A 27952-nucleotide genomic window follows, 5' to 3' on the forward strand; every position below is an offset into this window, starting at 1 on the left:
TTTGCTGAGACAATTGGGTTTAAGTGACTTGCCCAGGGTCACACAGCTAGAAAGTATTAAGTGTCTGAGATCAGATTTGAACTCAGGTCCTCCTGACTTCAGGGCTGGTGATCTATCCATAAAGGCTATTTTCTTAAAAGCACTAACACTATTTAGAAGGCCTGGGATCAAAAGACCTGAGGTCTTATCTATGTGACCTTGGGAAATCACTTGTCCTTCTGGGCTTGATGCCTCCTATATAAAACAAGAAGAAGAAGAGGTGACCTTTGAAGTCCTTTTCAGCTCTGTGATTTCATAACTGTGGTAAAACCATAAAACTGTGGTTTTAAAATTGTATGTTTTTAGTTAACTGTGGGTACACACAGGTACTGTGTGTACCTGGCTGTACATTCAAAGGAGTTTGATAAACTCCTTTTATCAAAATACATAACCAACTTTCCATGCTTCAACAGATTGCTTCATGAAGTGTACTTGTCTAAAGATGAGTTTATTTTGAAAATAAATTTCTTTCTATATCTTTAAATGAAACTTGGAAATAAATCCACTCCTTACACCAATACAATTCTAGTGCTAAGGAAAACAAGCCAATTCACATAAAGGCAATACATCTAATGATCAACTAACTTCCTTAACCCTATGGGACTCACATATTACTTTTGGTGTTTCATCACCAAAAAAACAATATAAAAATGTTCTGGAGTCCCAAACCAAAAAATTAGTTAAAAACAAAAGAACAAACAAAAAAACTACCCAGCAATGTAAAATGCTTCATAACCTTAGTCAAATTCCTGTTAAATGAAATCCTTAAAAAAACTGGTTTTGAGAGGAACCATTATTGGATGAGAATGCCCTGTAAAAAGTAGGAAATATATTATGGGAGAAAGATATCTAGTGGGGAAAGAGATGGTGAAGAAGTAGCATATTTCTCATTTAAGTACATCAAATAAAATCATAGCTGGTGCTATTATGATCGTAGGGTATTTGAATATGAATTAAGTCCAAAAGAAACTACTTCATTTACTAAATTCCAAGGATTATTCTCCACTATGAAGTCTCAGATGTCTGACCAGAGCTGAACTGTGCCTGAAAGCATTCCCACATTGAATGCACTTGTAAGGTTTCTCTCCTGTATGGATTCTCTGATGTCGAGTAAGATGTACATGCAGGCTAAAGACTTTTCCACACTCATTACATTCATAAGGTTTCTCACCAGTATGAGTTCTGTAATGTTGGGTAAGGTCTGAACTTCTAATGAAGGCTTTCCCACATTCGCTACATTCATAGGGCTTTTCTCCAGTATGAATCCTCTGGTGTTTATTAAGAGATGACCTATCACAAAATGCTTTTCTGCATTCACTACATTCGTAGGGTTTCTCTCCAGTATGAATTCTCTGATGCTGAGTTAGATGTGTACTACATCTAAATGCTTTCCCACATTCAATACATTTATAGGGTTTCTCTCCAGTATGAATTCTTTCATGTTGAGTACGGTCTGTACTCTGACTAAAAGTTTTCTCACATTCACTACATTTATAGGGTTTCTCTCCAGTATGGATTCTCTGATGTTGGGTAAGGTGTCCACGCAATCTAAAGGCTCTCCCACATTCATTGCACTCATATGGTTTTTCCCCAGTGTGAATTCTTTTATGTCGAGTAAGACATATACTTTGGCTGAAAGCTTTTCCACATTCATTACATTTATAAGGTTTCTCTCCAGTATGGATTCTCTGATGTTGTATAAGGAGAGTAGCCTTACTGAAAGCTTTTTCACAGTCATTACATTTATAGGGTTTCTCCCCAGTATGGACCCTCCAATGTTGCGTAAGGAGTGCACTTTTACTAAAAATTTTCCTGCATTCTGTACATTCATAAGACCTCGGTACACAGATTTTCTGATGACTGATTAGGTCTGAATCATATTCAAAAGTTTTTCCATATAGATCATATTCATGGTATTTCTCTCTTGTGGGAATACTCTGCTCCATAATAAGGACTGGGTCTAGATTAAACTGATTACATTCAGGAGCTTTCTTCTCAGGTAAGATTTTAGTCTGGGAAACTATTGTTTGTTTTAAATATCTCTCTTGTATTTCTTGTGGGGCCCCAACCCCAAGATGGTCTTCAAATCTCCTTGTTTCACCTGGCTTAGAGTACCATATGCTATCCCTTGGGAATCTTTCCACTGTTACCTTCTGGAATGATCTCTCTTCAAAAATGTCTTTCTTTATAGTTGACTTCTTGGTTTCTTGTCTGATTTCCCAGTCTGAAAGAAAGAAAAATATAACTCTATACTGTAGCTTAGGCAATGAAAAAGGAATCACTAAAGTGAGAAAAGGAGAAAATAGTAGTAATAATACTATAATAATAATACAGAGTACAATACTCTGACATTTTCAAATATGGCCTTGGAGTTTGGGGAAAGAATGGAAAAAGAGAGAAAGGGTACATAGTAATAAGGGGATAACTTTTCTTCCTCTGAGGTTCATTCAATCTATTTATTATCCAATGAAGATTCTAGTAACTATTATCTACCAACCTCTAGGAATTCTCCTTACTTTTTCAATGACTTCAGTGTCTGGCTCACCAACTGTCATCCATAATTCTTATCCAAATACTAGGGGACTTCAATATATATTGATATTCCCTCAGGGGCTATAACTTCCCAGTTCTTAAATTTACTAAATTTTCATGATGATCTTTACTTCAACTCAATTACACATAGATGATCATACTTTTGATCTTGCTAATACCCCAAAGTGTTCTACTTCCATGTACTCTAAAACTCCTTTATCTGATCATAATATTTTATCATTACATCTTTCCCTCTGCCTCATGATCCCTAATCTTTCATCTTCACTCTGACTTCTAATCCCTCTATCCCTCATGTTCTTTCCCAAGCCATCATCTGGGAAACCTCTGCACAGGTTACATTCTTTTCCCTTTCTCATCTTGACCCTTTGGTAAACTAGTTCAACTGTACACTACTCTAATTTTTTCTTGAGTCCTTTATTCTCATATCAATCTTTTCCTGCCAAATCCCAGACTTGGATTACTCCCATTATCCTTGCCTTTGTTCCTATTCATATGCTACTAAATAAAACTAGAGAAAAATAAGAAATTGTGCTTGACTAGGTTCAATACAAACTTGTTTTTTATTAATTAATTTGGGCCCTCACCTCTTACTGCAGCAAGACAAGTCTTTTATATGTTCTTAAATCAACTCACTTCCATTCACTCTTCTTAACTCTGCAGTCTGGCTTCTGACCACACCATACAATTGAAAATGGACTCTTATCAATCCTCAGCCTTCTTGATATACTAGTTTGGTTTTTACCACCTGGACATTTCTTCTCCAGCTTTTTTTAATACCTTACTCCTTGCCACACACTCTGTGATCTGGTGACAATCTATATCTCAAATATGTGCATTTTCATTGAAGGTCCCACATGCCTGGTACTCTCTTTCCTTTCTATGCCTCCTGGATTCTTTGGCTTCCTTCAAGGCTCAACAAGAAACTTTTCCCTATACCGCCCCCCCCCCCTTAAGTAAGTGCCATCCTTTGAGATTATCTCCAGATTATTCTGTATATATCATATCATTACATAGTTGTTTGTATGTTTTCTCCCCCATTTAGACTGTGAGGTCTTTGAAGACAAATACTGTTTTTGCCCTTTTTTTGTGTCCCCAGTGCTTTAGTACAGAGTCTGGAACACTGGAGATACTTAAATATGCTTACTGACTATGAACATATGGATAATTAAAACACATTTTTTGAGGGAAGTGTTGCACCTATGCCACTGGCTTTGTCCCATGGAAACCTGTGAAGCCTTTTTAACCAGAGCATTTTTTGCCTGATATGTGGCAATCCCTTTTATAAATGATCACCTATAAACTGTTATTCCAAGATATACGTTAGTATCTTATGCACCACTATCTTCATGGGATCTTGGGAAAACTGGTAATTTTGAACATCTTTTCTGAAGCATTTTGCTCCTTGTCTTCCTGGAACCCAAAATGCTAGAACACAGACATCTGCAGTCCTGATTAATCAATCAAGGAACCTCTGAATATTTTAAAAAAGAGATCTCATGGAGGCACAAAGTCCCAAATATTAAAGCTCTCAATTTTATTCAGAATGCTTCCAGCTTTTGATATTAGTGATGTCTGTTTTCTTTCTTCTTCCTCAGATTAAAGGGCACCACATAATCCTGGTTTTTCTTTTACATCGTTAATCATTTCTCTATCTTGTTGGTGTGCACATTCCACTCTTTGGCCCTCTTCTCTTCCTATAATCTTTCCCTTGGCAGTCTAATCTATTACTATCACTTTAACTCCTCTTTATACCTTCATATCTCTATCTCTAGTTCTGATTTTCCTTTGAGCTCAAGAGCCACATTTCCAATGCCCAAAGGACACTTCCATCTGTAAATCCCATCAGAACCTCAAACAGAACATTCCAAAAACTGAACTCATTATCTCCTTTTCAAACCCCTAATTTGATCACTTCTGATCTTTCCAAGTGCTAACTCTCTTCTCCATAATTACTGTGGATTAATTTTGTGTTTATTTTGTATAACTATATTCAAATATACTGCCTTTCTCAACAGAATATAAATGCCTTGAAGGTAAAGATTGTATAATTTTCTCTTTTTTGTATTCCCAGAGTTTGAACTTGTCTTTTAAGATCTCTTTCAACTCTAAGATTACCTCAACATATTAAAGAATCAAATAAGCTTAAGGTATTTGAGATATTATGCCAAATAACCTCATTCTTATATACATACCTAGATGGCTTCAAAGAAAATTATAAAAACTAGACTATAATCCCTTTTGTTACTTACAGTGATTCTTTTGCTTGGGTCTTTCTAACTTACCTGGGAAGACACCTCTTGGAATTTCTCTATCTATAATCCAAGGCTCTTCTCCTTGCTCCAATTGGGATATCAAATTTGGCTTATAAACTTGATGTCCTGCTCAAAAAACAAACAAACAAAAAAAAAAACCCCAAAGAACTTAGATATTTGGACCAGACGTAAAAGTCATTCCTGCATTAGCTTTTATCTCCTTGCTTCTTGGAGTTTTTGAAGGAAAGAGGGAAGAGGAACAACTTGTTTTTCTGCCCAAAGTGAACTGAGAATTTCTAATCATTCAGGTCCAAGTCCCTAAACAGATAAATGTTTTAGGGGAGAAGCTTTATACCATCTAATCACTGAGGAAACAAAATAACTCTGAGTCACACAGAAATACCACACTTACCAACTGAGACCAGGTTTCTATAGTTTTCCAGCATTACATCCTTATACAGGTATCTCTGATCAGGGTCCAGTTGCCCCCATTCTTCCTGGGTGAAATCCACAGCCACATCCTTGAAGGACAATGATTCCTGAAAAGCCAAACACACTTCTGCTCAACCTGGTACCATTTATTGACATGGCCTTGGAGAGAGTTGCTAGTATCAGAAAAAGTGAATAGGAAGCAGATTCTGATAATTTCTCAAGATAACTATATTCTAAGTAAATTATTAATCCATTTCATACCATGTGGACAGCACCAATTCTGACTAAATAAGAGGCTCAAAAAAGGCCTTGGTCAGTGTTCTTGATAAGGACATACTTTTGCTAGATCCAATTTGTCACAACTGGAATACGGCAGTGTTAAGTTATGAAGGTACAGAAAAAAGTGCATGTGATTCAGAGTAAAAGGGGATCCACCCAGGTTAGAGAAGCAAGTGAAGACCTCACTAGGGTGATAGAATCTTGAAATCTGAAATCTCCCATCCAGTGGATGACTACTTATGCTTTACAATCTCTCTGATATACTGACCATTTAATCTATTGATCATTTAATCTCAGAACACCTTAAATGAGTAATTCCATCATAAAGTTGCCCAATTCATCTTCGTACCCAAGTGTTTAGGTTTTCTTGCTTTTATTGAGCTGCAACCTGTCTCCTTATAATTCCTACCTCCTGTTCCTAGTTCTTCCATCTGAAACAAAAAGAATCAATCATAATCACAGTTTATATGATAGTCTTTCTAACTATTTTAAGGTAATTGTTGTGTCTTTTCTAAATCTTTTTTTCTCCTGGCTAAACACCTCTAGTTTTTGCTTTTCTTTAAATGTCTTTGGTCTGTCAATGGCCTCATCATAATGTCGCACATAAAATACAACCCTCCACTGTAAATATAGTCTGGTCAATTCATAATAAAGCAGGTTTTTTGTTTCCCTTGTTTTATAATGAAGTCTGATGCTGCAATTGGTATTTGGAGGAGGGTGACAATATCACATTACCTCAAAAAAAAGCTTAATACAGTCAGTTAAGAAAGCCATTTAAGCAATATGATATTGCAAATAATACCCATGAAATGAGGCAAGTATGTATTTTTAGACTGCAGTGGCTAAAGTAGCACAAAATCCTGCTTTGTACCATAAGACTATGTATCTTTTGAGATCAAGTTTTCAAGATCTTCAAAGAATCTACATTAGTAGCAGTTGTCTTGCTCAAAGAATTTCTGGAGTAGAGCTCAACAAATACTAGCAAGTAAAATTGTCCCACCAATCTTTTGCCATCTAAACATTAAATGAACAGAAATGGTGGAGTAGAAATAAGTGCTCTTATTCATGGAAGTACTTTATCTGAAACAGTATGTAATACACACACACACACACACACACACACACACATATAACATACCATCTGAGATCCTATTTTCTTCATGTTCAAGAGGACAAATGTATCCTTTTACTTATTGAGAACTATTACCTACAGTTATTATTCACTGCAAGTGATTTTTGGACATTTTTGGAAAAGGTTCAGGGCCAGTCTACACAAAGTTGGACTTCTGTGGGGAAGATAGGTATATATTTTAACTGGATTAGAGCTCCACACAAGTAGAAGCCAGTTACACACACACACACACACACACACACACACACACACACGTACACCCATGTCTCTCTCTCTATAGGCATATATACATGTGTATATGTATATATGGATGTGTATATATACATACATACATACATGAATTAAGGGCATTTTGCATGCCATATAATGCCACCTAGTTTGACAAATGCAACAAGGATATTTTAGCATTTAAAGAATGACATGCTGGCATACCTCCTGGCCTCACTCATAGCAACCATGTTAGATAAGTAAAACTACAGCCCTACAATATAGACAACATTTATCATAAATATTTCTATTGCTGTCATAGGGATGGATATCAGTGGTAGAAGACCAAAAAGCCCTTGTGAAGACCCTGAAACTCTTGGCAGACTCGTGACTCTAGTATCACCAAGGGCTAGACTTCAAATGGATTTACTACTATTTCGGTCAAATTGGTGATGATCACACTGAGTTTGTGGTGGTTATTTCTAGTGTGCCACAAGAAACTGTTTGAATTTTCCATCCACTGTATAGAAAACCTACATTTTTTTAAAAGTATATGGTACAGAATACCAATGCAAATAATATAAAACCAAAAGCCATGATTCATAGATAAATTTAGGAGATGGGGGCAGCTAGGTGGCACAGTGGATAGAGCACCAGCCCTGAAGTCAGGAGGACCCGAGTTCAAATCTGATCTCAGACACTTAACAAGTCCTAGCTGTGTGACCCTGGGCAAGTCACTCAACCCCAATTGCCTCAGCAAAAAATAAATAAATGAATTTAAGAGATGATTATAGAAGAAGGCAAGGGTACAATTCTTACTTATGTTAATATATTGTCTATAAGTTGATAGGTGGAAAGAGAATATCAGGACTTGCAGAAATTGCTGCAATGTTGTATTCTACACAACTTCAGGACACATTCTTAACTCTAGGTAGAGTATAAAAAAATAACATGCTTTCTGATGCAGGTGACTAGGGCAGAACCAAGTCAGTCTGGCTGAAACACATATATATTCTGATTCATTCTTTCTCCTTTTGGAGGAAGGAGACAACCATATCATGCCCAGGACAGGGCTAAGTGACAAATGTTTACAGAGGTCCTCTATGCTTATTGGGTTCTCATAGAATATTGAGCAGATGCTGCTCTGCTATTCTCGGCTGCACCAATTTTATCCATCAAGGTTTTAATTTAGCTTTTTCTCTTCAGGACAAAGCATTATTTGTAACTATCTCCAATTCCTCCCGCCCTACTCTAAAAACACTCTGTCAAAGTCACTTTTTTTTTTTTTGCTTCTAGATCACTACTTGTCTTTTGAAGTTCAAGACATCTGTTTGCCACTTTCTCTCTCGACCATTTCAAATTATTTACTATCATTTTAGCTAGTTTCTAGCCTTCTTCAATGCCTAACTCAATCTTCTTCTCTACTCCATTCTCTACTATCATAGTTTCTAATGACCTCAGCAGCTTTATTGATGACCTTCCTATGATTTAAAACACTTAATTCCATCACTCAACTTAATTTTGATGACCCAAATTTGGTTATACCTTAAACCTTATTCCTCAGAAGTACCTACACATTTGTAAACTGGTCTCACCATTTTAGAAAAAAAATTCTAAAATGCATAAGATAATTTACAAAATTTCATTCTTTTTGACTTAAGGAATCCACCACAGGGTTTATAGCCCCAAAGAACTTAATGGTCAGCAGAAAAATGCATACCTACTTAAAAAACCCTCAATTACTTATAAAAGCAATATTTGAAATAGCAAAAGGTTGAAAACAATATGCCTTATAACTGGGGCATGACTAAACAAACTAAGGTATAGGAATATAATTGAATATTATTATGTTATCACGAACTATAAAAGAAAAGGAGCTCAAAAGAGACATAAGAATCTATGAGAGTGTATGTCCGTGTGTGAGTGTATATATATGTGTAAGATTGCAGAAAAGATTCTGCAATGACTACAACTAAGTAAAGACAATGTTAGACAACAAAAACTTTAATAAGTTTTTGTTTTAATCATAATGGTACAAAATCATATGTAGTATTGGAAAGTTTTCCTGTTTGAGAAATGTACTTTATGGCTAGATTGTGTTTTTTTGGGTGTATCTTCTCAATTTAAAAAAAAAAAGGAGAGAGAAAATTATCTTATTTCTTTACTTCCAGGATCTTGAAATCTATAATTTCCTTCCACATCTGTAAACTTTCTCTCATTGAATCTACTCTATTTGCAAAATGACTTCTGGTTTATCTACATTTTCTGAATTTCTCAGTACATTACTTTTCATCAAGCATAGGAAATTGGGAGTAGGCTGAGCTAATAAAATTCAAGTAGTTGTGCAGAACTAAGGTGAATATTACAACTTTCATCTTTATTTATGTCCTCAGTTCTGGTGCATGTTGTGTGTAGACTCTGGAATAGTACAAGCTATGTACTACAATAGGACCTGGCAAACATGGCTCACGGGCCAAATCTGGCTGTTGACTGCTTTTGTATGGCCTGTGAGCTAAGAAGGAATTTTAATTTACCTAAAAATATTTTTACCTTTTTTATTTTTTTGGCTGAGGCAATTGGGGTTAAGTGATTTGCCCAGGGTCACACAGTTAGGAAGTGTTAAGTATCTGAGATCAAATTTGAACTCAGGTTCTGACTTCAGGGGGTTGGTGCTCTATCTACTGCACCATCTAGCTGCCCCAATATTTTTACTTTTTAAAAATAAATTTTTTATTTTGAAATATATATTCTTAGCTCAGGCTATAATAAAAATAAGTGGTCCAGATTTGGCTGGTAGGTCATAGTTTTTTGATCCCTGAAAGCCTGCACAAGGGTGGGGTGAGGGAAAGTCTGGAATAAAACACTGAAGCCATACCATCTTTTTACCTCCATTTGCCACAATTGGTTTTATTCTCTCTAATGACTCTTATCATATGATCTTTCACCACCATATATTGACTATGTTGAATCAAGGTAGACCATTTCCCTTCCCTTCCCTTCCTTTTGGTTTCCTTAAATACCTTAAAAGTAATCATGGCTCAGTTACTGGTTACATCATTTAGCTGTTTGTCAAAGGCTAAGCACTGTTGGGAGTGGTACCTGGGCTGTTTTGTGTCTGTACTCTTGAATGTCTTTCCCTGCTATATTGACAATATGTCTACTCTAAGACCTATTCTTCTTCCTTCTGAGAGGAAGGGAACAATCACAATTTCTGGCAGGCTGAAGCTAGAAGTGAGAAATGATTAATAATTACATAGAACCCCCATGCTTAGAATACAAGGCAGTTATTGATCTGTGATTTCTTGAGAAACCTAAGCAGTGGGTCTACATAGGAAAAGTGATCCATGCCTTATTTCTGTGCTTTCCTGTTTAACATTCTTTCAACAGTCTTCCTTGTTCCCTTGGAGGCTTGGGATGTGCTAAATTTACTCCAATTCCTCTATCTTTGTATTAATCAATCAACAAAGAATTAAATGCCACAATGTGTCAAGCACTGGGATAGAAAGACAAAAACTAAACAGTCCCTGTCCTCAAGGAGCTTTAAATTTTACTGAGGGAAACAAATATATACATATAGAAGATATAATATATATAAAATATATAATTTTGGCAGAAAAGGAAGTCATGCTCAGTTTTGCCTAAAAGAGTGTTTTTTTTTTGGCTCCTCTATCTTCTTTTCTTTGATCTCTTTGCTTTTAGCCGGACAATGTGGGTCAGCTCTATTTCATCTTGTAATCTACTATAAGTCATGGTATCTTACATCCCTTATTCCCAGGTTAGTAAATTGGGTTTACTCTCTGCTTTTCCCACTCAGATCTGTTTCTCACCTCCTAGACTTTAAGTTCTTTTTAACTAACTTTCATATTGTCTAGTGCAGTTCCTAGTCCATTACATACTTCCCAAACATTCCCAAGCCATGCTACTAACCATGTCACTGTTCTCTCATCTCTCTTTTCACATTTACTTCCCCTTTGCGATATCTTTCCTAATTAGAACATAGCTTCCTTGTTTTGATATACTTAGCATTTAAGACAGTGCCTGGAACATTGGATGTTTTTTCATTCATTCATTTACTCATGCTGCTATGGTAGAATCATGGGAGTGGTAATAGATTTATCTTTACTCCAATCTAGGTTTGTAATTTAAAAAATAAAAGTGAAGGCAAAACTACCACATAGAAAACATGAACCCAAATGTATGCAGTACAACTGCATATACCAGAACTGATGTGGGTTTATCCACATCAGTAACCTAGTCTCCATTCTTTCCTGATTTTTCAGGTCCTGTCTTTTCTTATTTGGAACCCAGAATTTATCATACAACTAGACCAGATTATCAGGGTTCTATATCAAAATCATAGCTAATTCAACTGAAACAATATGTGTTAATCATCTATAGTGTACAAGAATTTTACTAGATGCTGGGGCTACAAAGATGAAAAATGGGCCTTACAATGAGGAGCTTACAAGCTAATAAGGGTGGTGCTGTGACAGATATACAAAATAAGCAGAAGTCATTTAGCCTCCCTGGACCTCAGTTTCCTCCTGTGTGAAACGAGGGAGTTAGATTTTATGGCTTCTGAGGTCTCTTCCAGCTCTAAATCTATCATCTTATAAGACATAACATGTTGGGGCATTCAAAAAGAATCAGACAATGATCTCTATAAAAAAAAAAAACTTTGGGAAAGATCATTTTGTTCTGAGAATATCAAGGAAGGTTTTACAGAAGAAATGGCATCTGAGGTTCAACTCGAAGAGAAGGATTTCAACAAGTAGAGATTAGGTGGGATGGATATTCAAGGTATACTGAATGATCTCCATGCATACTAAGAGGTGGAAGAGTAAAGAATGAGATCAGAAAATACCTAGTCAGAGATGAAAAATAACAGTCAGTTCTAAGATTAATAAGATTATTTCTACAACTGCATGAAGGATAGATTGTCTACAGAATAATCTGGGGCCATTTAGTCCAATCTGTACCCAAATAAGTATCTCTTATACATTATAAAGCTTCATCTAGCTTTATTTGAGGAATTCAAGCAAGAGGAAAAACATTGCCTTTCAAGGAAGTTAATCCCACTTTTGGAGAACATCATCATCAAACATAGGACTGGAACTTGGCTGAGCCTGAACACTGGAGATGAGTATAGGGACCCAGACCTAGCAGGTGTCACTGTTAGTATAAAGTCCAATACATGCAAAAGCTTTGTTGAGGTGTAAAGAGTAAGTAACTTGGGCAACAAATGTGTGAGATAAAATAAAAATCACTCATGTTCTAAATGTGAGGAATGAAATCATTTGCTTCAGTATTATAGACAGTGCTTAAGAATTAATTTATATAATAAACATTCATGAATTACTACTATGTTCTTCTAGCACAGAGTACACTGGGGATAAGAAGACCAAAACAAAACAGACTTAAACCTTAAGAATTTATATTCTAATGAAGGGTGGTGGAACACACACACACACACACACACACACACACACACACATACACACACACACAGAGAATATGCAGAAACAGAAATAGAGTTTAGTTGAGACAAAGGAACAGTACTTGATTGTTTTGGTAGCACAGGAATAGGACTTTTAATTGTCTCTGTGATAAAAGAAAGACTGTGATCAGAAAGAAACTCTGGTTCAGAGTTCTTGCCACTACTGTGATAAAGAAGAGGACACTGCCTCCAGCACACCGACTACACAATAAATCTTGGAACATAAAATTCAAGCTCTAGAAGTTCATTGTCCTACCTGATGCAATGAACCCTTTGGATAATTTTTATATAAGTACCTAGAAGTAACAGTATTTGCAACATCACAAAACTTGTTTCAATCATGATAGCAGATCTCACTGCTTGGAAATCAGCATGCAGTTGGGATTCCTTTGCTAGAAAACCAAATTAGGTCTGGTTAGACTATATTTACTTATCAGTTCAAAAACCTTGCTAGGTCCTTGGTGAGAATCAAAGCTAGTTATGACTGTGGATGACTGAATTAAGTAACATATGAAAAAAGAGTTACTGTAATTTTGGAAATGTCACTCTGTATTCCACATCTCTTACCTTAAACCTGCACATCCTCTAGAATTGCCACAATAGCAGGAGCGACCAGCCTCCATTCATGTTGGGTCACAGGAAGAATCTGAGTTAAGGGAGATCCTAGACTAAAAATGACAGAGAGGATACTGGTATTATCTGACAGTGTGGAAAGGTTACAGTCTCAAGGACCAGACATGGCAGTAGATTGAGGATTTACATGTTTTGGTAGTCAAGCACTTCCACTAAGAGAACGCAGAAAGGTCATAACCTCATTTCTCTATGAGTAGGGAAGAGGTTGTTAGAGCAGGGAATAAATTAACAAGAAGCTTGAGGTACAAAAGCTCAATTGGGGCTATGTACCAGAGATGGGCATCATTGGGAAAGTACTGAGCACAAAGCAGTGGAGCTTAATAAGTATCATGGACAATACCAACATCCAAGAGGTTTTTCAGCCATTTTTACATTGTTGTCAGAGTTGACATACACTGGTAGGCTAACACCCTTGTGAGGGTTTCAGTGTAGAGCCTGTGAGATCTGCTTAGAAACCAAGACAAAGAATATAATCCAGAGGGGATATGAGTAGAGAAGATATGTTGGGCATATTTTTCTTGAAAGTTGTGTATCTTTCATAATTGAAATAGAATTTCTAACACTTGGGGAAGGCTGTAAAGCAGCAGGCATTTTCATGACAGAGCAAACATAAAATTTGACTTTCGTTATGGTCAAAGTTGGGCCCACCAGTTTTTTTTAACTTGACCTGATAAAACCCTGATACATGACTAGGAGAAAGGAGAGAGAATATGTGCTTCTGCATCTTGTATCTGGCCTACTTGTTCCCCCCCAAATTCTGGTAAAGCTTCCCTGGGGGCCAATATGCCACAATGGTTAATTCAATTCAATTATGTTCCAAATGCTAGGCACTGGGGATATGAAGACAAAAACAGTACCTGCCCTCGAAAGCCTATATTCTTTTATGGGAATATATGACATCCATGAAGAGAAGTAAAATAAAAGATAATCTAAAGAGACAGAAAGCACTAGAAACAATTAGAATTTAGAGAAGACCTCATAGAGAAGCTATCAGCTGAGCTCAGTCCTGTAGAAAGATAAGAGATGGAGAAAAGGAAGGAAAAATTAATTCTAGGAGTGGGTGGTGGTGGTAGCAGCTTTTAATGAGTTAGGCTATGTAATGTTGAGTTTAGGGAATAGAATGGAGCAGATTGGTTAAAATCCAGAGTACCTGAAATTGAAATAACTTTGCTAAGGCAGTTTGGATGCAGACTGTGAAAGGCTAGACTGAGAAACTCTTATCAAATCTTAGAGGGGAAAGGGAGTTTTCAAATGATTTTAAACAGGAGAATGATATGGTCAGAACTTTGCTTTAGAAAGGTTAGTTAGCATCTGTATAGAGGATGATTCAGAGAGGGGAGAGACTGAAAGGATGGAAATTAATTAGGAGGCCATCAGCTCACTGCAAATGCCCATGAAAGAGATTATATAGACTTGAATTTGAATGTTCCCTATATATAAATGGAGAGAAGAATGCAAGGGATTTTATAGAGAATCAACAAGACTTGGGAATTGACTAGATATGGTGGATAAAGGTAAAAAAAACATGGTAGGCTACATAGTTGACAGTAGGGTCACCTGGAAACAAGAGTTTCCTCAAAAGAAATAGAGGTTTGGAGGAGTGGTGGATTCAAGGGGTAAGATAATGAGTTTTATTTTAGACATACTGGATTTGAAATTCCTATAGAAATAGCTAGGAAAACACAGACAGTTATTGGTAGAAGAGAATTCAGGTTAGTGATATAGATTTGGAAATCATCTCTGTACAAGATGGAACCCATGGGAGTAAGAAAGATTTCCAAAAGAGTGCATATATAGAGAAAAAGTCCAGGGCAGAGTCCTAAAAAGCATTACACTGAGGAGGCAGGAAATGATTAATGATCTGACAAAGGAGACTAAAAAGAAGGAGTTACACAGGCAGACCAGGAGATAATGGTATCCCAGAAAGTTCAAAAAAAAATGTTTATGGAGAAAAGGTCACTAGATTTAGCAGTTAAGTGATTTGGGGGACAGGCCACTGAGAAAAGAGGTACCAAGAATTCTTGGAAGTCAGAAACTCTCTAAGTGCTTATAGTAGCAAATTCTGTGGCAGATATTTTGGGTAGGTCAGATAGAAAGCATCTGGAATTTCCAGAGTCATCTTGTGTAATTAATCTCAAACAATCCCAGATTCTAAAAGAGGTAAAAGCAATTTCCTTAAGTTATAGGAATGAAAGAAGCTGGAATATTTCACTAAGCCAGCTGCCCTTACAATAAACCCATGTGGACAGCAAGGAGAGTGAATGGTACCTGATAACTTATAGGGGAATATAGGAAGCTGAACAAAACTGTTACAATAATCACTGAGGCCATTTCTGACTTTTTCAGAAATTATAGCCAAGTCCCATAGGAATAGAATGAGATAGTCAAATTTACTGCCCTTTTTCTATTTTTGTGGCTACCCAGTCCAGAACAGGTTTTTTACTTAGTATATTTATTATAGAAGTATATTTACTATATAAGAATCTCTATATAAGAACTTACCTAGGAAGAACTCCAATCTACCTGCATAATTGTTCCCCACTGCTCCTACTTGAACTCTTTCTCTGAATGTCAGTGTTAGAGAGACCAGAAAGAGGCACCACTTCCTGAGGACAATGATATCCACTATTACATCCATGACATAATATTGGCCAGACAAGATAAGTCCATGGTGACAGAATCCATAGACTGGATGGCCCAAAAAGGAATGAGTTGTAGGAGACCAACATTATGAAAATCCAAGGTCTACTCTGCTTAGTCAAGTTTTGGGAAAATGTGGGGGGAGAGGTAAGAGGAGCCTGGATGCAGTACAGAACAAGCTACTGACATTCACTAAGACCACAGATATTGGCAAGGGGTATCACTAGTAGCACAGATTTTACCAGGATAAGCAGCATCACAGGCACTGAAGGCAGAGAGACTCAAGCAACAGGAATAGTTTCAAAGTAGTTTCAAAGTTCCAGCATTAACAGCAGCAGTACAGAGCAGCAGTTCAGGGCAGCAGAGCAGGAAGAATCACAAAAACTAGGAGTTGATAGTGTTACAATGTTCACAAATAGGTAGCAACTCCACTAGAAGCTGAGGCTTCTCTAGTCTTAGCCTTGACATTCTCCCTCTTCTATTAGCTCATCCTGCCTAGTGAGCCTGACTCCTACAGATCTCTGTTATTCCTTATTCACCAAAAGATACAGTAGGAGGCATGTACAAATGGCCCTCAGCAACTACCAATCAGTCCAGTAACATATGATACTTTGAGAGGCAGAGGTCTTGTCAAGTTCTCCCAGTAAGCTGAGATAAGGCAAAGCATGGCTAGCATGTAATAAAGTCTTTAGGAACAGCACAGATAAGGCACTGAGCTGTACTGATTTCTGGAGAGTGACTGTGGGTGTGAAGCCTGGAGGAAACTGATCTGGTTAATTAATAAAAGTTTTGGAAAAATTCTGCCAACATCTTCCATATATGAGTTAATTGTAAGGTATGGTCAGTACCTTACAGTCATCAAATGCCCTCTGTTGAAATGAACAATCAGGCCAAGAACATCAAACAAAAGAATGGCACAGGTCAAGAAGTCCATTATCAATCTAAACATGGGAGCAAACTGAAGGTGAATGTGGGATTATATGATCATTCTAAAGAAAAGGCATTGATGGTTGTTTAATCATCATGACCCTAATTACTGAAATCAAATCCATGACAAATTGGCACTCTTAGGAAGGGAGATGGCTTCCTTCAGAGATTTCTTAGATTTGGCTTCTAAAAAGACTTACCTGATAAAAATGGGCTGCTTTTGGACCTAATTCTGGTTCACAATGAACCTTCCTTATTCCATCCCTGGAACATAGTAGCAAGGATCTCAAGGCCCCTTCTCCCCTACTGCGCAAGGGGCTTCATACATTCAGGAGAAATGGTTCAGGTCACTGCATTTAACAGCTTTCTTTTCTACTGTGATTTTTGGACAACTCTCAGAAAGACTCATTCCCAGGCAATTGATGGCACAGTGAATAAAGCATTGATCCTAGAGTCAGGAAGACCTGAAATTAAATCTGACCTTGATGCTTACTAGTGTCTAACTCTGGGCAAGTCACTTAATGTCTCCTTGTCTCAGGTTCCTTAAATGTAAAAAGGGAACAAAAAAAAGCACCTTCCTCACAGAATTGTTGTGAGAATCAAATGAGACAATACTTGTAAAGTGCTTAGCATAGTATCAAGCATGTGAGAGGTGCTTAATAAGTGCTTATTCCTCTTCCTTCTTCTCTTAAAAAATCAGAATTCTTGGGAGGTGCCTTGTTTTTTTTTTAATGAGATGGGAAAGGAAAAGCTATTTCCACATACTTATAATGAATGTGGAATATTTATAATGAACCTGGAAGAAAAGAAAATTAATTAACTCATGACTCTGAATCCCTGTATGAAGGTGATCAAGAGTCCTTGATCAGCTCCCAGGATAGAAAGGGAAGCCCCTTAGAAAAGGTTTTTAGAGTGGTAAAATTTCAATGTCACCCCTCTCCTACAGATGTGGAGGTCCTGTTTAGTTGGCTTGAGAACAATGAATGCATGGTGTTACAAGGAAAGTCTTGATGCTGACTCTAATACCAGGACAGGCTGCAAGCTAAGAGATTAATGACTTCTTAGTTACTTCCCTACATGGCCCTGAACCATGATGAAGATTAATGATTGTGCTGGGAGTGCCATCATCTGTGCTGTGATCCTGATGTTCTTAGTGATATTCTTGCTCATATTTACTACTTTACGCACTCTGAACTGTAATCATTCATCATATAGATCACACCATGAAGATCCTTCTGAAAGGGGTAGATAGAGATTCAGTTTTCTGATCCTTGTTTTTCCTCCATATTTAGTCACTCCTGATGACGGGGAGGGGAGGTATTGTATTGTTCATATTTTATGTCTTTGTTTATATTTTGCCTACATTTATCTCCAATGATGTCTTCACCAAGCCTCTTATAACTCAGTGCTATGCAGTAATGGCCCTAGTGTCAATTAAATATATATTTATAATATATATAATTATATGTATATAATATAATATATAAAACATATAATTATATAAATATATATTATAATATGTAATATATAATAGAATATATAAATATATATTTCACTAATATAGTGAAAGCTCTAGAGGACCTTTAGAATCTTACCACAAAGGGATAGTGAATGGTCAGAATAATATCAATAAGGGTATCTGCCACACAGGTTGGTCTAGTTGTTACCCTAAAGGCAGTGAAGTCATCTTTCAGGACTGGCTGGTCCAGATGTTGACTCAGCTTCTAGTCACTTCTGCTTGATCCAGAAATGATGTCTCTCAGACTTAATAGACATCTCACTACTGTGTGAATCAACACACTCCTCTGACTAGATATGTTTTCCACATGGAGATGAAAGGGGCTGCAAATACTTGAAACAGTGCTGTATCTTTGCTGAATATGCCTTCCATGCTGTCCTTTCTGTAAAATGTTAGATAGTTTACAAGAATCTCATTTTATTTCAATCCTCAGCCTGAACCACTGGACCATGCAAATCAGACCTAGCCTGAGAAGGGAAATTTATTAATGACAATAAAAGTTCTAAATAACAAAAAGAGGACAGAGGAGAAAAGGGAGTAAAACCAGGGAATAGTAGGATTGCGTTGAATAAGGAATATTGGGAAAGAATATTAGGAAAGCAGGAAAATGCTCATCCTGGAAAATCATTCTGAATCACTGGGAATGGGGAAGCTGAAAGTATAAATTTGCCATTGATAAGTACCTTGTAATTAGAGCCACTACTTTTCTGGATCCTATGATAATGGCAGATTGTGCTAATAAGATATTACTAGAAACTAGGTTGAAGTAGAAGAAACAAAACAGCATGCAGAAGCAATTAGACTGAAATAGAAGCAATTAATGGTGGAATAAATTACCACCTAACAAAAGATGAGTTCATCATCATATATGATAAGTTTGAGAAATGTTATAAGCCTAGCAGAAAGGTATGATATAATAGTAATGGAGGTCTGCATAATTGCTAGAATTCTCTATTTTCTCAAAGGAAATCAGCTAATATATTTATTTCATGTTAGGATTTATGACAGAGAAGAAGAAGAGAATTGGTTAAAGTCTACCATGCACTTTAAGACTGAGTAAAATAAATTTCAAAGTGACCAGAGAAATGACAGGATCACATAGATTAAAATTCTACTGTAGAATTCAACAAATAATTACAGGAATATTATAAAATTCTGAAGACATAAACAATAACAATTCTGATAAGGATGGAGAGATTTTTTTCCATGTAAATGCAAGAGAACCCATCAATTCAAACTTTAAAAAGAAATGTACAAAGGATAGAAGAAAAGGCATAAAACTGAAAAAAAAATACAAAAATGTGCATTGTTTTGTAAGAACTGTGTTAGGAATACTAGAATTCAAAATAAAGTGAAATTCTTCAGGAACTTTAAGGACAATAAAAAGGGTTTCTCATTTATCTGGGTAAAAATAGTGTGTTCAAAGAAGGTATCTGACCACTGCTTCAGGTGGATGGCATGACAATAATGGACAGAAAGTAGAATTACTCAGCTTATTTTTTTGCTTCTGTTTTCTCTGCCAAGAACACTCTTTGGAGTGGAAAGGACAGTACAAAAATAACTAAAGGCAGTTGAAATCAACACAAAAAGGGAACTAGTAAGAGACCACTTAATTGTCATGGATGAAGTCAGGTCACTAAGTCTAGATAAACAACATTCCCAGATTTTAAAGGAAATGACAGATGGGATATTGAGAGATAATTAGTGAACTTTGCCAAAAGAGTAGATAGGCAAAAAAGTTGGCTTTTCAAAAAAGGGAAAAAAGTGTAATCTGTAGTCTCAGGTCAGAGAGTTTAAATTTAATTCCTGACAAAATTCTAGTCCATTATTAAGGGATAATTGTAAAAATTTAGGAGAAACAACTAGTGACTATAAAAGGCAGTATGATATAATTTAATCAAGAATAAGTCATTAAAAAAAAAGAGAATAAGTCATTCCAAACTAACCAGATTTCCTTTTATGACTGAGTTTCTATATTGGTAGCTTAAGGGAAATGCTAGATTTAGTTTCCCTAGATTTCAACAAAACATTTGATAAATTCTAGTTATGTGGACAAGACAGGGAGATAAGAATAAGTTACATAGTGGCATAGTTAGGTGGACTCAGAAGGGCTTGAATAGATGGGTGGAAATTCATTAATGGATTCACTTTAACTTGGAAAGTTTCTACAAAGTATCCCAAGGATTTATCATTAATCCTGTTTTTGTATCAGTGACTTATAAGGAGTCAAAGAATGTTGTTGTTTAATCATTTTCATTCCTGTCTGACTTTTTATGACCTCTTTTGGAGTTTTCTTGGTAAGGATACTGAAGTGATTTTTACCATTTTCTTCTCTGGCTCATTTTACAGATTAAGAAACTAAGGTAAATAAAGTTGAGTGACTTGGGTAACCCAAGCCCAGGGTAATACAAATATTAACTATCTGAGCTCCAAATTGAATTCAAGTTTTCCTGACTCCAGATCCAGCATCCTATCTACTAGGTCCTATAACATGCTTACTAAATTTGCATATGACACAAAGCCTAGATAATAGACTCCAAAATCAAGATCTAAAAAATATCTTAATAAATGAACATTAGGCAAAATCAAATGTGATAAAATTTAACAGGGATGAGTGTTGAATCTGATACTTGTGTTTAAAAAATCACCTTCATAATTACAAGATATGAGAGGTATGGCATGTTGTTTGAAAAATATCTTTTAAGTTTAATGTATTATAAGCTCAATATGAATCAACAGTGTGACATAGTAACAAAAAAGGTAATGCCATCTTATGTTGCATTGAAATGTGTCGTATCTAACACTAGGCAAAAGACAGACCTGTTGTCCTCTGCTCTGGCCAGAATACATCTGGAATACTTTATTCAATTCTGGATAACACATATGAGGAAGGTCCACTATTAGACTGAAGACTGTTTAGAGAAGAATAAACAACATGGTGGAGAAACTCAGTATTTTGCTATACAGATAGTTCTTGCTTTATTATTTCTATTTACTATTAGACTATTCTTCAGACTATTCTACATAAATTGATTTTTTTGGAAATGTGAAATTTCCTATAGATTTGTGGGAAGGATCAAGGCAGGAAGGACATGAGTTCATGGAGATAAAAATGGCACATGGTACAAGGACACATGGGAGTAAAGATAGAGAAGGCAAAGTAGGAGGAGGAATATGGTGCAAACCTGGGTAAAATTAAGTAGAACATGTAGGGAGCAGATACATGGCCTGGACCTAGACATTGAAAAAGACAGAGGAAGGCAGATGACATCTGATGTCTGAGAACATACATGTGGTACCCAAGCACAGATGGATGGCAGATAAACACTTAGGTTTGAACAAGTGGGTGTAGTGAGGCAAAGGTCTCCTCTTTCAGGGTGCAGGTTCGAAGGTCCAATTCATAGTAGTGGTTTCCTTGAAAGTTGTTCTGCTTTTATTTGGAGAATTTTTTATTTAGGGGGTGAGGGTAGGACGGATGAGAGGCTGTGGAGCCCAAGACACTGGAACAGGATCAGAGGGAGAGAGTGCAGTATTATATAGTAAAGTTGAAGAAAGTGTTTTTTTTTTTTTTAAGAATGTAGATTTCTTTTAGACTTCTTTGTATAAAAGTAAAATTTGTGTAAAACAAATTTACATAAAGCAAGAACTGTCTGAATAAGGATCAGTGGATTTTTTCACTTGAAAATTAGAGGATTTTATTGAGGCATAATAACTGCTTTCATCTATTCAGAGTTGTCATGTATAAAAGACTTATTTTTCTTGTTTCTAGAGGTCATTATCAGGAATAAGAGGTGGAAATTGGGGAGGGAAGGACTTTACTAAGAATTAAAAAGTTCCAGAATGGAATGTGAGGGGATAAAAGGATCCCTTTAACTAATAGTCTTTCAGGAAAGCCTGGTTGACCACTTTTTGGAGATTTGTAAAGGAGGTTCTTGTTAGATTACATGACTATATGAAGTCCACTCAAAAATCTATCTTCTTAAAAGTTCAGGCCTAAATCACCAAGTAGTTGCCTAGACATTTTCACCTGGATTTCCACTAAGTATCAACCTCAATCTACCTTTCCTTCCTCCTAATTTCTCAATTACTGTCAAAGGTACCACTATTCTTGTAAACACCCAAATTCAAAACCTTAGTATAATCTTCACTTTTCCTTACCTCCCCATATCCAAAAAGTTATATAATTCCACAAGTCCTTTTCTTCCTTTCTTCCTCTCCCCTAACCACACTTTTTATAAATGTCACATATATATGCAAAATCAAATTTAGATGTCTAACATTCTGGAGATTTCACTCTCCATTCAAGAATGTTCAGTGGCTCCCTAACTACTAGGATAAACTAGAAAATTCTTTGACCTTTAAAGCCTTCTAAAATCTGACTCCAGCCCATCTTTTCAGGTTTATTTAACATTATTTTCCTTCAGAAGGTCTATATTCCAGTCAGACTGGTCTATTCACTGTTTCCCCAATACTATATTATTTTTCACTTCTACGCCTTTCCAAATTCCCCCATTCCTTCAAAGTTTTTCTATTGCTCCTCGTGGAATCCTAAACTCCTTTAAAGGCTAAGCTCATATACCACCTTCTATGTAAGACCCTTTCCTCAATCATTCTCACTTCCCTTAATTGTTTGTATTCTTCCTTACCACCAAATAACTTATTTACTTTGTACATAAATATAAATTTTTAGCTATACTTAGTTATGTATATATTTCTCTCCTTTTCTCTCCTCCTTAAGACTATATAGTGCTGAGGTTCCATTTTGTCTTTGCATTTCTAGGACCTAGCACAAGGCCTTTATATTGGAAATGCTTAATAAATTTATACTAAATTAAACTGAACTATGACAGATGGTGCATGGGACCATTATTATGACCTCTGCCTTGGCTTCCTCTTCCCTTCCCTGACCCCTTCATCTAGGCAGTTGATAGTGGCTCCCCCTCCAAAGTTACCTTATCTTTTTAATATACATATCTCCCATAATGGAAAGTAAATCGTTGAAGGCAGTCTATTTTTGTCTTTGTATATCCATATCTAGCATTTAATAAATTCTTATTGACTAACTGTATATATTCTAGAAATAATTTTTAATAATTGCCTCTTTTGAACATAGGATCACAGAGTTAGAACTGGAAGAGGCTTTAGTGGTCATCAAGGCCAACTTTCACATTTTACAAATGTGAAAACTGATGCCCAGATAGGTTAAATAACTTAGCAAAGGTCACAAGGTGGTAAGTAGGCTAACTCAAATCTTCTGATGCAAATTTAATTCTAGTTCTACTGCATAATTTTTAAATGTAACAAAATCTTGTTATTCTAATATTTATTGCTGAATGCCTACTGGTCAGTGTTTCCAAAACTAATTCAGACATGCAACATATTTATGTTTGAAAGATAATATTAATGGTAAGTACTGATCTAGAGTTTGGTGAATATGTAATTTTACTAGAACAAAAGAAAGGAAAGAAAATTAAGATTGTTTTTTATGGAACAAGATTACTTCCATATAATTTTATTATTCTATGTTCAAGATATATGACTATAAGAATCTATTAATTTTTTGGTTTTGTTTTAAATTTGTTGTGAAAAGATTTTCATTCACTGTCTAAATCCTGAATACAATTTTCATGAGGTATTCACTTATATAATAGAAATTATTAAGCAGAATATATTACAATGAGATTCACTGAGCTGTTTTGGAAAATATAATGAATTGTGAACCTTGCTTTCTCCTAAAGACTTAAGAAACTAGCTTCTCCTTGTGATATGTGATTATCAAACAATGGCACAAAAATGTGAAAGCTGTCTTTTGAAAGTTAATCCTATTGGGTAAGTACCATGGTATTTGATTTACTGTGGACAAAAAAGCCATAAAAGATTTTATTGTATAATTAGCTTCCTCAGGAAGAAATTACCCCACTTTTTTTTTTTTTTTTTTTTGCCATTTGTTGTTGTTGTTGTTGTTAAGAAAAGCATAAACGAGCAGTTTCAAAGGAAATAACAATGAATTCTAAACTCATGTTTAAGGAATTGGTGCCTCTAGTAGGCCTAGCCATACTAGAAGAGTCCCAAGACTACAGAGTCCCAAGAAGCACAGCACATCAATTAATTTGTGTGTGTGTGTGTGTGTGTGTGTGAAAACCTTCTCACATGTGCCATGTTTAGATTACTATTTATGTATAGTGATGCCGATTTTAAACACCCATGTCCAACTTTACTACTGAGATCATCATTCTGCCAGTTGTCCAATGTAAAGAGCATGGAGAAAACTCTAGCTCCCATTTTTAATTTTTTCTGCTGAACCAATTATTCTTTTTTCTTCACATGTGTCAAAAGTTTCCCTAATGCACTGCTTGTCTATATCAAGACCAATTCTAAACTCTTCAAGCAGACATTTAAGATCCTCCATAAAATGATCCCCACTATACTGCCAATCTACTCACTATTTCCATAATATGCCTTTTATTGCAATCTCCTCTGTGGTTTGTTGAGATGATAATTCAGCTCTAATCCTCTGCTTATAATACCCTCTGCCATTCTCTATAACTATACAAATCTTCATCAAGATTAATTCTAATCTTACTTCTTTCAGAAAGTCTTTTCATTTTACTTTTCCTTTAGCTTTGAGTTGTAGAACTCTATATATTTCTTACATTTTTTTTTACCTATGTTAAAAATAAAAATGTCGTTTGATGTTTATATCTTTCCAATGAGCCTTTAAGAAGAAAGATTATGCTAATTCTTTTGGTTTGTTCACAGGTTCAAGTTCAATTCTAAGAACACAGTATGAATGAATAATCTGCTAATAGTTTGATGATAGGCTGAGGAAGAGAAAGTCAATGATGAATGGCATCAGACAAATTGGGAACACTTCTAATTTGCTGGAATAAAACAACTGGGGCTCAAGTCCCTTTATGAGATCTGGGGACAGATCTCCCCATTCTTTGAGACTAGAAATATAGTATTTTAGGAGAGAGAAAGTCCAACTTACCTGGGATTTTGCTGTCAGAAGTGCAGAGTTCATCTTCCCCTGCTCAGTACTCTCTTGCTGGGGAAAGACAAAGTCTGGGAATGAGAAAGAAGCCATGAGAGACCTCCTATCTTGTAGATCTCTTATCAGGGTAGAAATTCTCACAGAAAATGATGTAATGCTACACCCTCACTCCCCAAACACTTTGTGAAAAGCAGGAAAGTGAAATTAAGTCCAGGAAAAATTCTATCTCTATTCTGGATCAAAAAGAAGTCCCACTGACCTGGGTCCTCTTATCTTTTTGGTGCTATTAGCTTCTAGATATTTCATCTATTATTTATGGTCCCAATTAAAGATCAGTCTTAAAGATAATCCGACCACTCAAGGTGCAGTTCTCAAAACTTTTATTAAACTGAGAGCTACTCTATGAATGGTATCAATGAAAGCCAAAGCATTCTGTTACATAACTTCCTATGGTATCACAATCTTAAAATCCTCATTCTTTCCTGAACTGCTTTAGGGGAGGGATTAAGTTAAGATTCAGTAGAATATCTCACTTCCTTCCCAGAAACATTCCTTTGAGAAATCAGAGTGAGAGAGCAGTGCAATTTTCTAAGGGGAAAAGCAGTTACATGAGAGAAAAAAAATTTTTTTTTCCTTCTACATGGCAATCAGTTCTAGATGCAATTTCTTTCCTGGACCATTCATATCTTCTTCTTTGTAATGCTCAAAATACTTACCTTTCTCCTCAAGATCAATCCTTCAAATCACCCACTACTCAATGGATTCTTAATGTTGCAGTCAGTGTCCCTTTAGGAATTGTTCTGGCAACAGCCCCCAAAGACATACACTTTCTTTTTTCTAGATTTGCTTGGATACTTTGGGCAAAAGTTTCTCCACTTGGGATGGATTCCAGGTTTCTAGGTCATGAGAATTCAGAAGAAAGGACACTTTACTTTGGCGGTGAAATGCAGTAGAGAACCCTTCTTCTGGTGCCCAGAGCTGTATACTTTATAGAATCTCTGGAGGACTGAACAAAGAAAAGATGGAGTCAGCAAAAGGAACCTAGCAGCTCTGCTACTGGGTTAAGAACTAAAGTAGAAAAAGTAGCAAGAGTTATACAAAAGGTATATGTTGAATCATAATTTTGTTCATTTAGCAAACTGGTAAAGATACCTACTGTGATCAAATCTTTATGCAAGTTGCTATAGGGCATACAAAAATGAATAAAACAAGGTCTCTGACCTTCAAGAACTGAAGACCTAGTATATTGAAGAGTCAATGTCAAGAGTTCCTCAAATTAATTCTCATTGTCACTTAGATAGACACTGCACAAAAATAAACACTTTAACTCTGATATTAGAAGCCCTGTACAAACTAGCTTCATTAAAACTTTTTAGCTGTAATTCATAAAACACCAGCATGGGAATGGCCTATTCTACGATCTAACAGTCCTGGATTATCCCTCACTCCTTTTCTTAGATCACCTTTTCCTACCCGGAGCATTTGTTAATACTATAACCAAAACCTAGAATGAGACTGGGCTTCTGTCCCCCAAATCCACCTCCTGAAGCCCTTCTTTTCCTTCAAGGCTCTGCGGGGTGCCATCCTAGATTTACCCACACATCCAGTTGGAAGCAATCTCTCTCTCTGCTTACATTTAACAGGCATTTATCCAGGACCTCTCCATTGTACTTATCAAGTAAAGCTTCGTGGATACATACGTGTCTTTTATTCCTCATGAAATTATAGGACAGAGGAAGGAGAGAGGTCTATATTTTATTGGGGATCTTTATATGTCCGATGTCTATCACAATGGCTTACACAGAATAGATGATTAATAGTTATTGGCGATAGGAAACCAAGGGAATCTTAACTCCTTTACACAAATGAAACCCATACAAAAGAGGCTCTTGTTTTTCTATGTGTAACACACACAAACACTCACACACACCCCTCTCCCCATCCCCATCCCCATCCCCATCCCCATCCCCATCCCCATCCCCAACCCAAACTCCCGGGCCTTCTCAGCAGTTAAACCCGCCCCTTGTCCCGCCCCTCTCTAGGGAAGGAACGGCCCCGATCGCATGCTCGGCGCCAGGCCCCTAAGTCTCCTCCTGGACCCGCCCAGTTCGGGTTCAGGGTGCGGCGAGGAATTGGGCCCGGGTCACTAAATACCTGGAATTGGGTGCGGGGCCTGGCCTGACCTCAGATAAAGAACTGGTTCGAGGCCAAAGAACCAATCATGGCGTCGAGGCTGCGCGCGCATTCTCATGTCGCCTCGGAAGGGAGGGGGGAAGGAGAGCTTGTACCCTAGTAGCGTCGGGACTACCAAGTCCACAATGCATCGCTTCCCTCTTCTGGCGGGTTCCTGGGCGAAAGGTCTCGCGGCTTCGCCCCGCTAAGTCCGTTCCTTCTCTGGTCTCCGGGATAACGGTCTGATCTCTTTACTGAGAGCGCGTGGACGCCCCAAAAACTAAACCCTGCAGGTAGTGATCGATTTTTCGACAGTCACAGGTCGTGGTCATTGAAAGTTCCTCTCTCGTTCCCACCCCGTGGTTGGTTTATCACGAAATGTTCCTTTGATTGTAGCTAAAGCCCGCCCTTCCGGTTCTGTTTCTGGGTCTGTAGAGTCCAAGAATGGTCTGTTTTCGTAGCGTGGAGTTATAAGGGGCTAGAGGTGAAAAGAGGGAAGTGGTTCTAACACTTTGAAATAGTGGTAGAAAAGCACTCCATTTGCAGTCGCTGGATGAGATAGAAGGATTTCATCCACTTTTTACCAGGCAGAAACATCTCTGGAGAGTTAAGGTTAGATGCGGAACGAATGGGGCCTGGAACCCGGAAGATCTAGGTTCAAATATAAGCTCAAAAA

General features: G+C 36.7%; 1 protein-coding gene across 5 annotated transcripts; it reads right to left on the minus strand.

Annotated features, from left to right (window-relative positions):
• Positions 1 to 52: 52 nt before the first annotated feature.
• LOC105751146 (zinc finger protein 501) lies at positions 53 to 27952 on the minus strand. Of its 5 annotated transcripts, XM_031954351.1 has the most exons (7): positions 27259 to 27952; positions 25821 to 26110; positions 25102 to 25158; positions 12959 to 13059; positions 5257 to 5383; positions 4875 to 4970; positions 53 to 2263 (listed from the first exon to the last, which is right to left on the minus strand). In XM_031954351.1, the coding sequence occupies exons 4-7, from the start codon at positions 12971 to 12973 to the stop codon at positions 1035 to 1037; spliced, it is 1467 nt and encodes a 488-aa protein (XP_031810211.1). In that variant the 5' UTR covers positions 12974 to 13059; positions 25102 to 25158; positions 25821 to 26110; positions 27259 to 27952; the 3' UTR covers positions 53 to 1034. The 5 variants fall into 5 exon arrangements, with proteins under 5 accessions (XP_031810211.1, XP_031810210.1, XP_012409191.1 ...); XM_031954350.1 differs by lacking the exon at positions 12959 to 13059 and having other exon boundaries at positions 27259 to 27951; XM_012553737.3 differs by lacking the exon at positions 12959 to 13059 and having other exon boundaries at positions 25102 to 25175; positions 27259 to 27951.

This window comes from Sarcophilus harrisii, chromosome 2 (assembly GCF_902635505.1).
Source record: "Sarcophilus harrisii chromosome 2, mSarHar1.11, whole genome shotgun sequence".
Classification (NCBI taxonomy): domain Eukaryota; kingdom Metazoa; phylum Chordata; class Mammalia; order Dasyuromorphia; family Dasyuridae; genus Sarcophilus; species Sarcophilus harrisii.

What these genes read in the sequence shown, in the direction of transcription:
- LOC105751146 (XM_031954350.1), bottom strand. Translation starts at nt 25,134, where the DNA reads ATGAACTCTGCACTTCTGACAGCAAAATCCCAG. An exon ending in TTCTGACAGCAAAATCCCAG is followed by an intron (nt 5,384 to 25,101) that starts GTAAGTTGGACT and finishes TTGGCTTTTCAG; the next exon opens with GAATCATTGTCCTTCAAGGA. An exon ending in TAGAAACCTGGTCTCAGTTG is followed by an intron (nt 4,971 to 5,256) that starts GTAAGTGTGGTA and finishes TTTTTTGAGCAG; the next exon opens with GACATCAAGTTTATAAGCCA.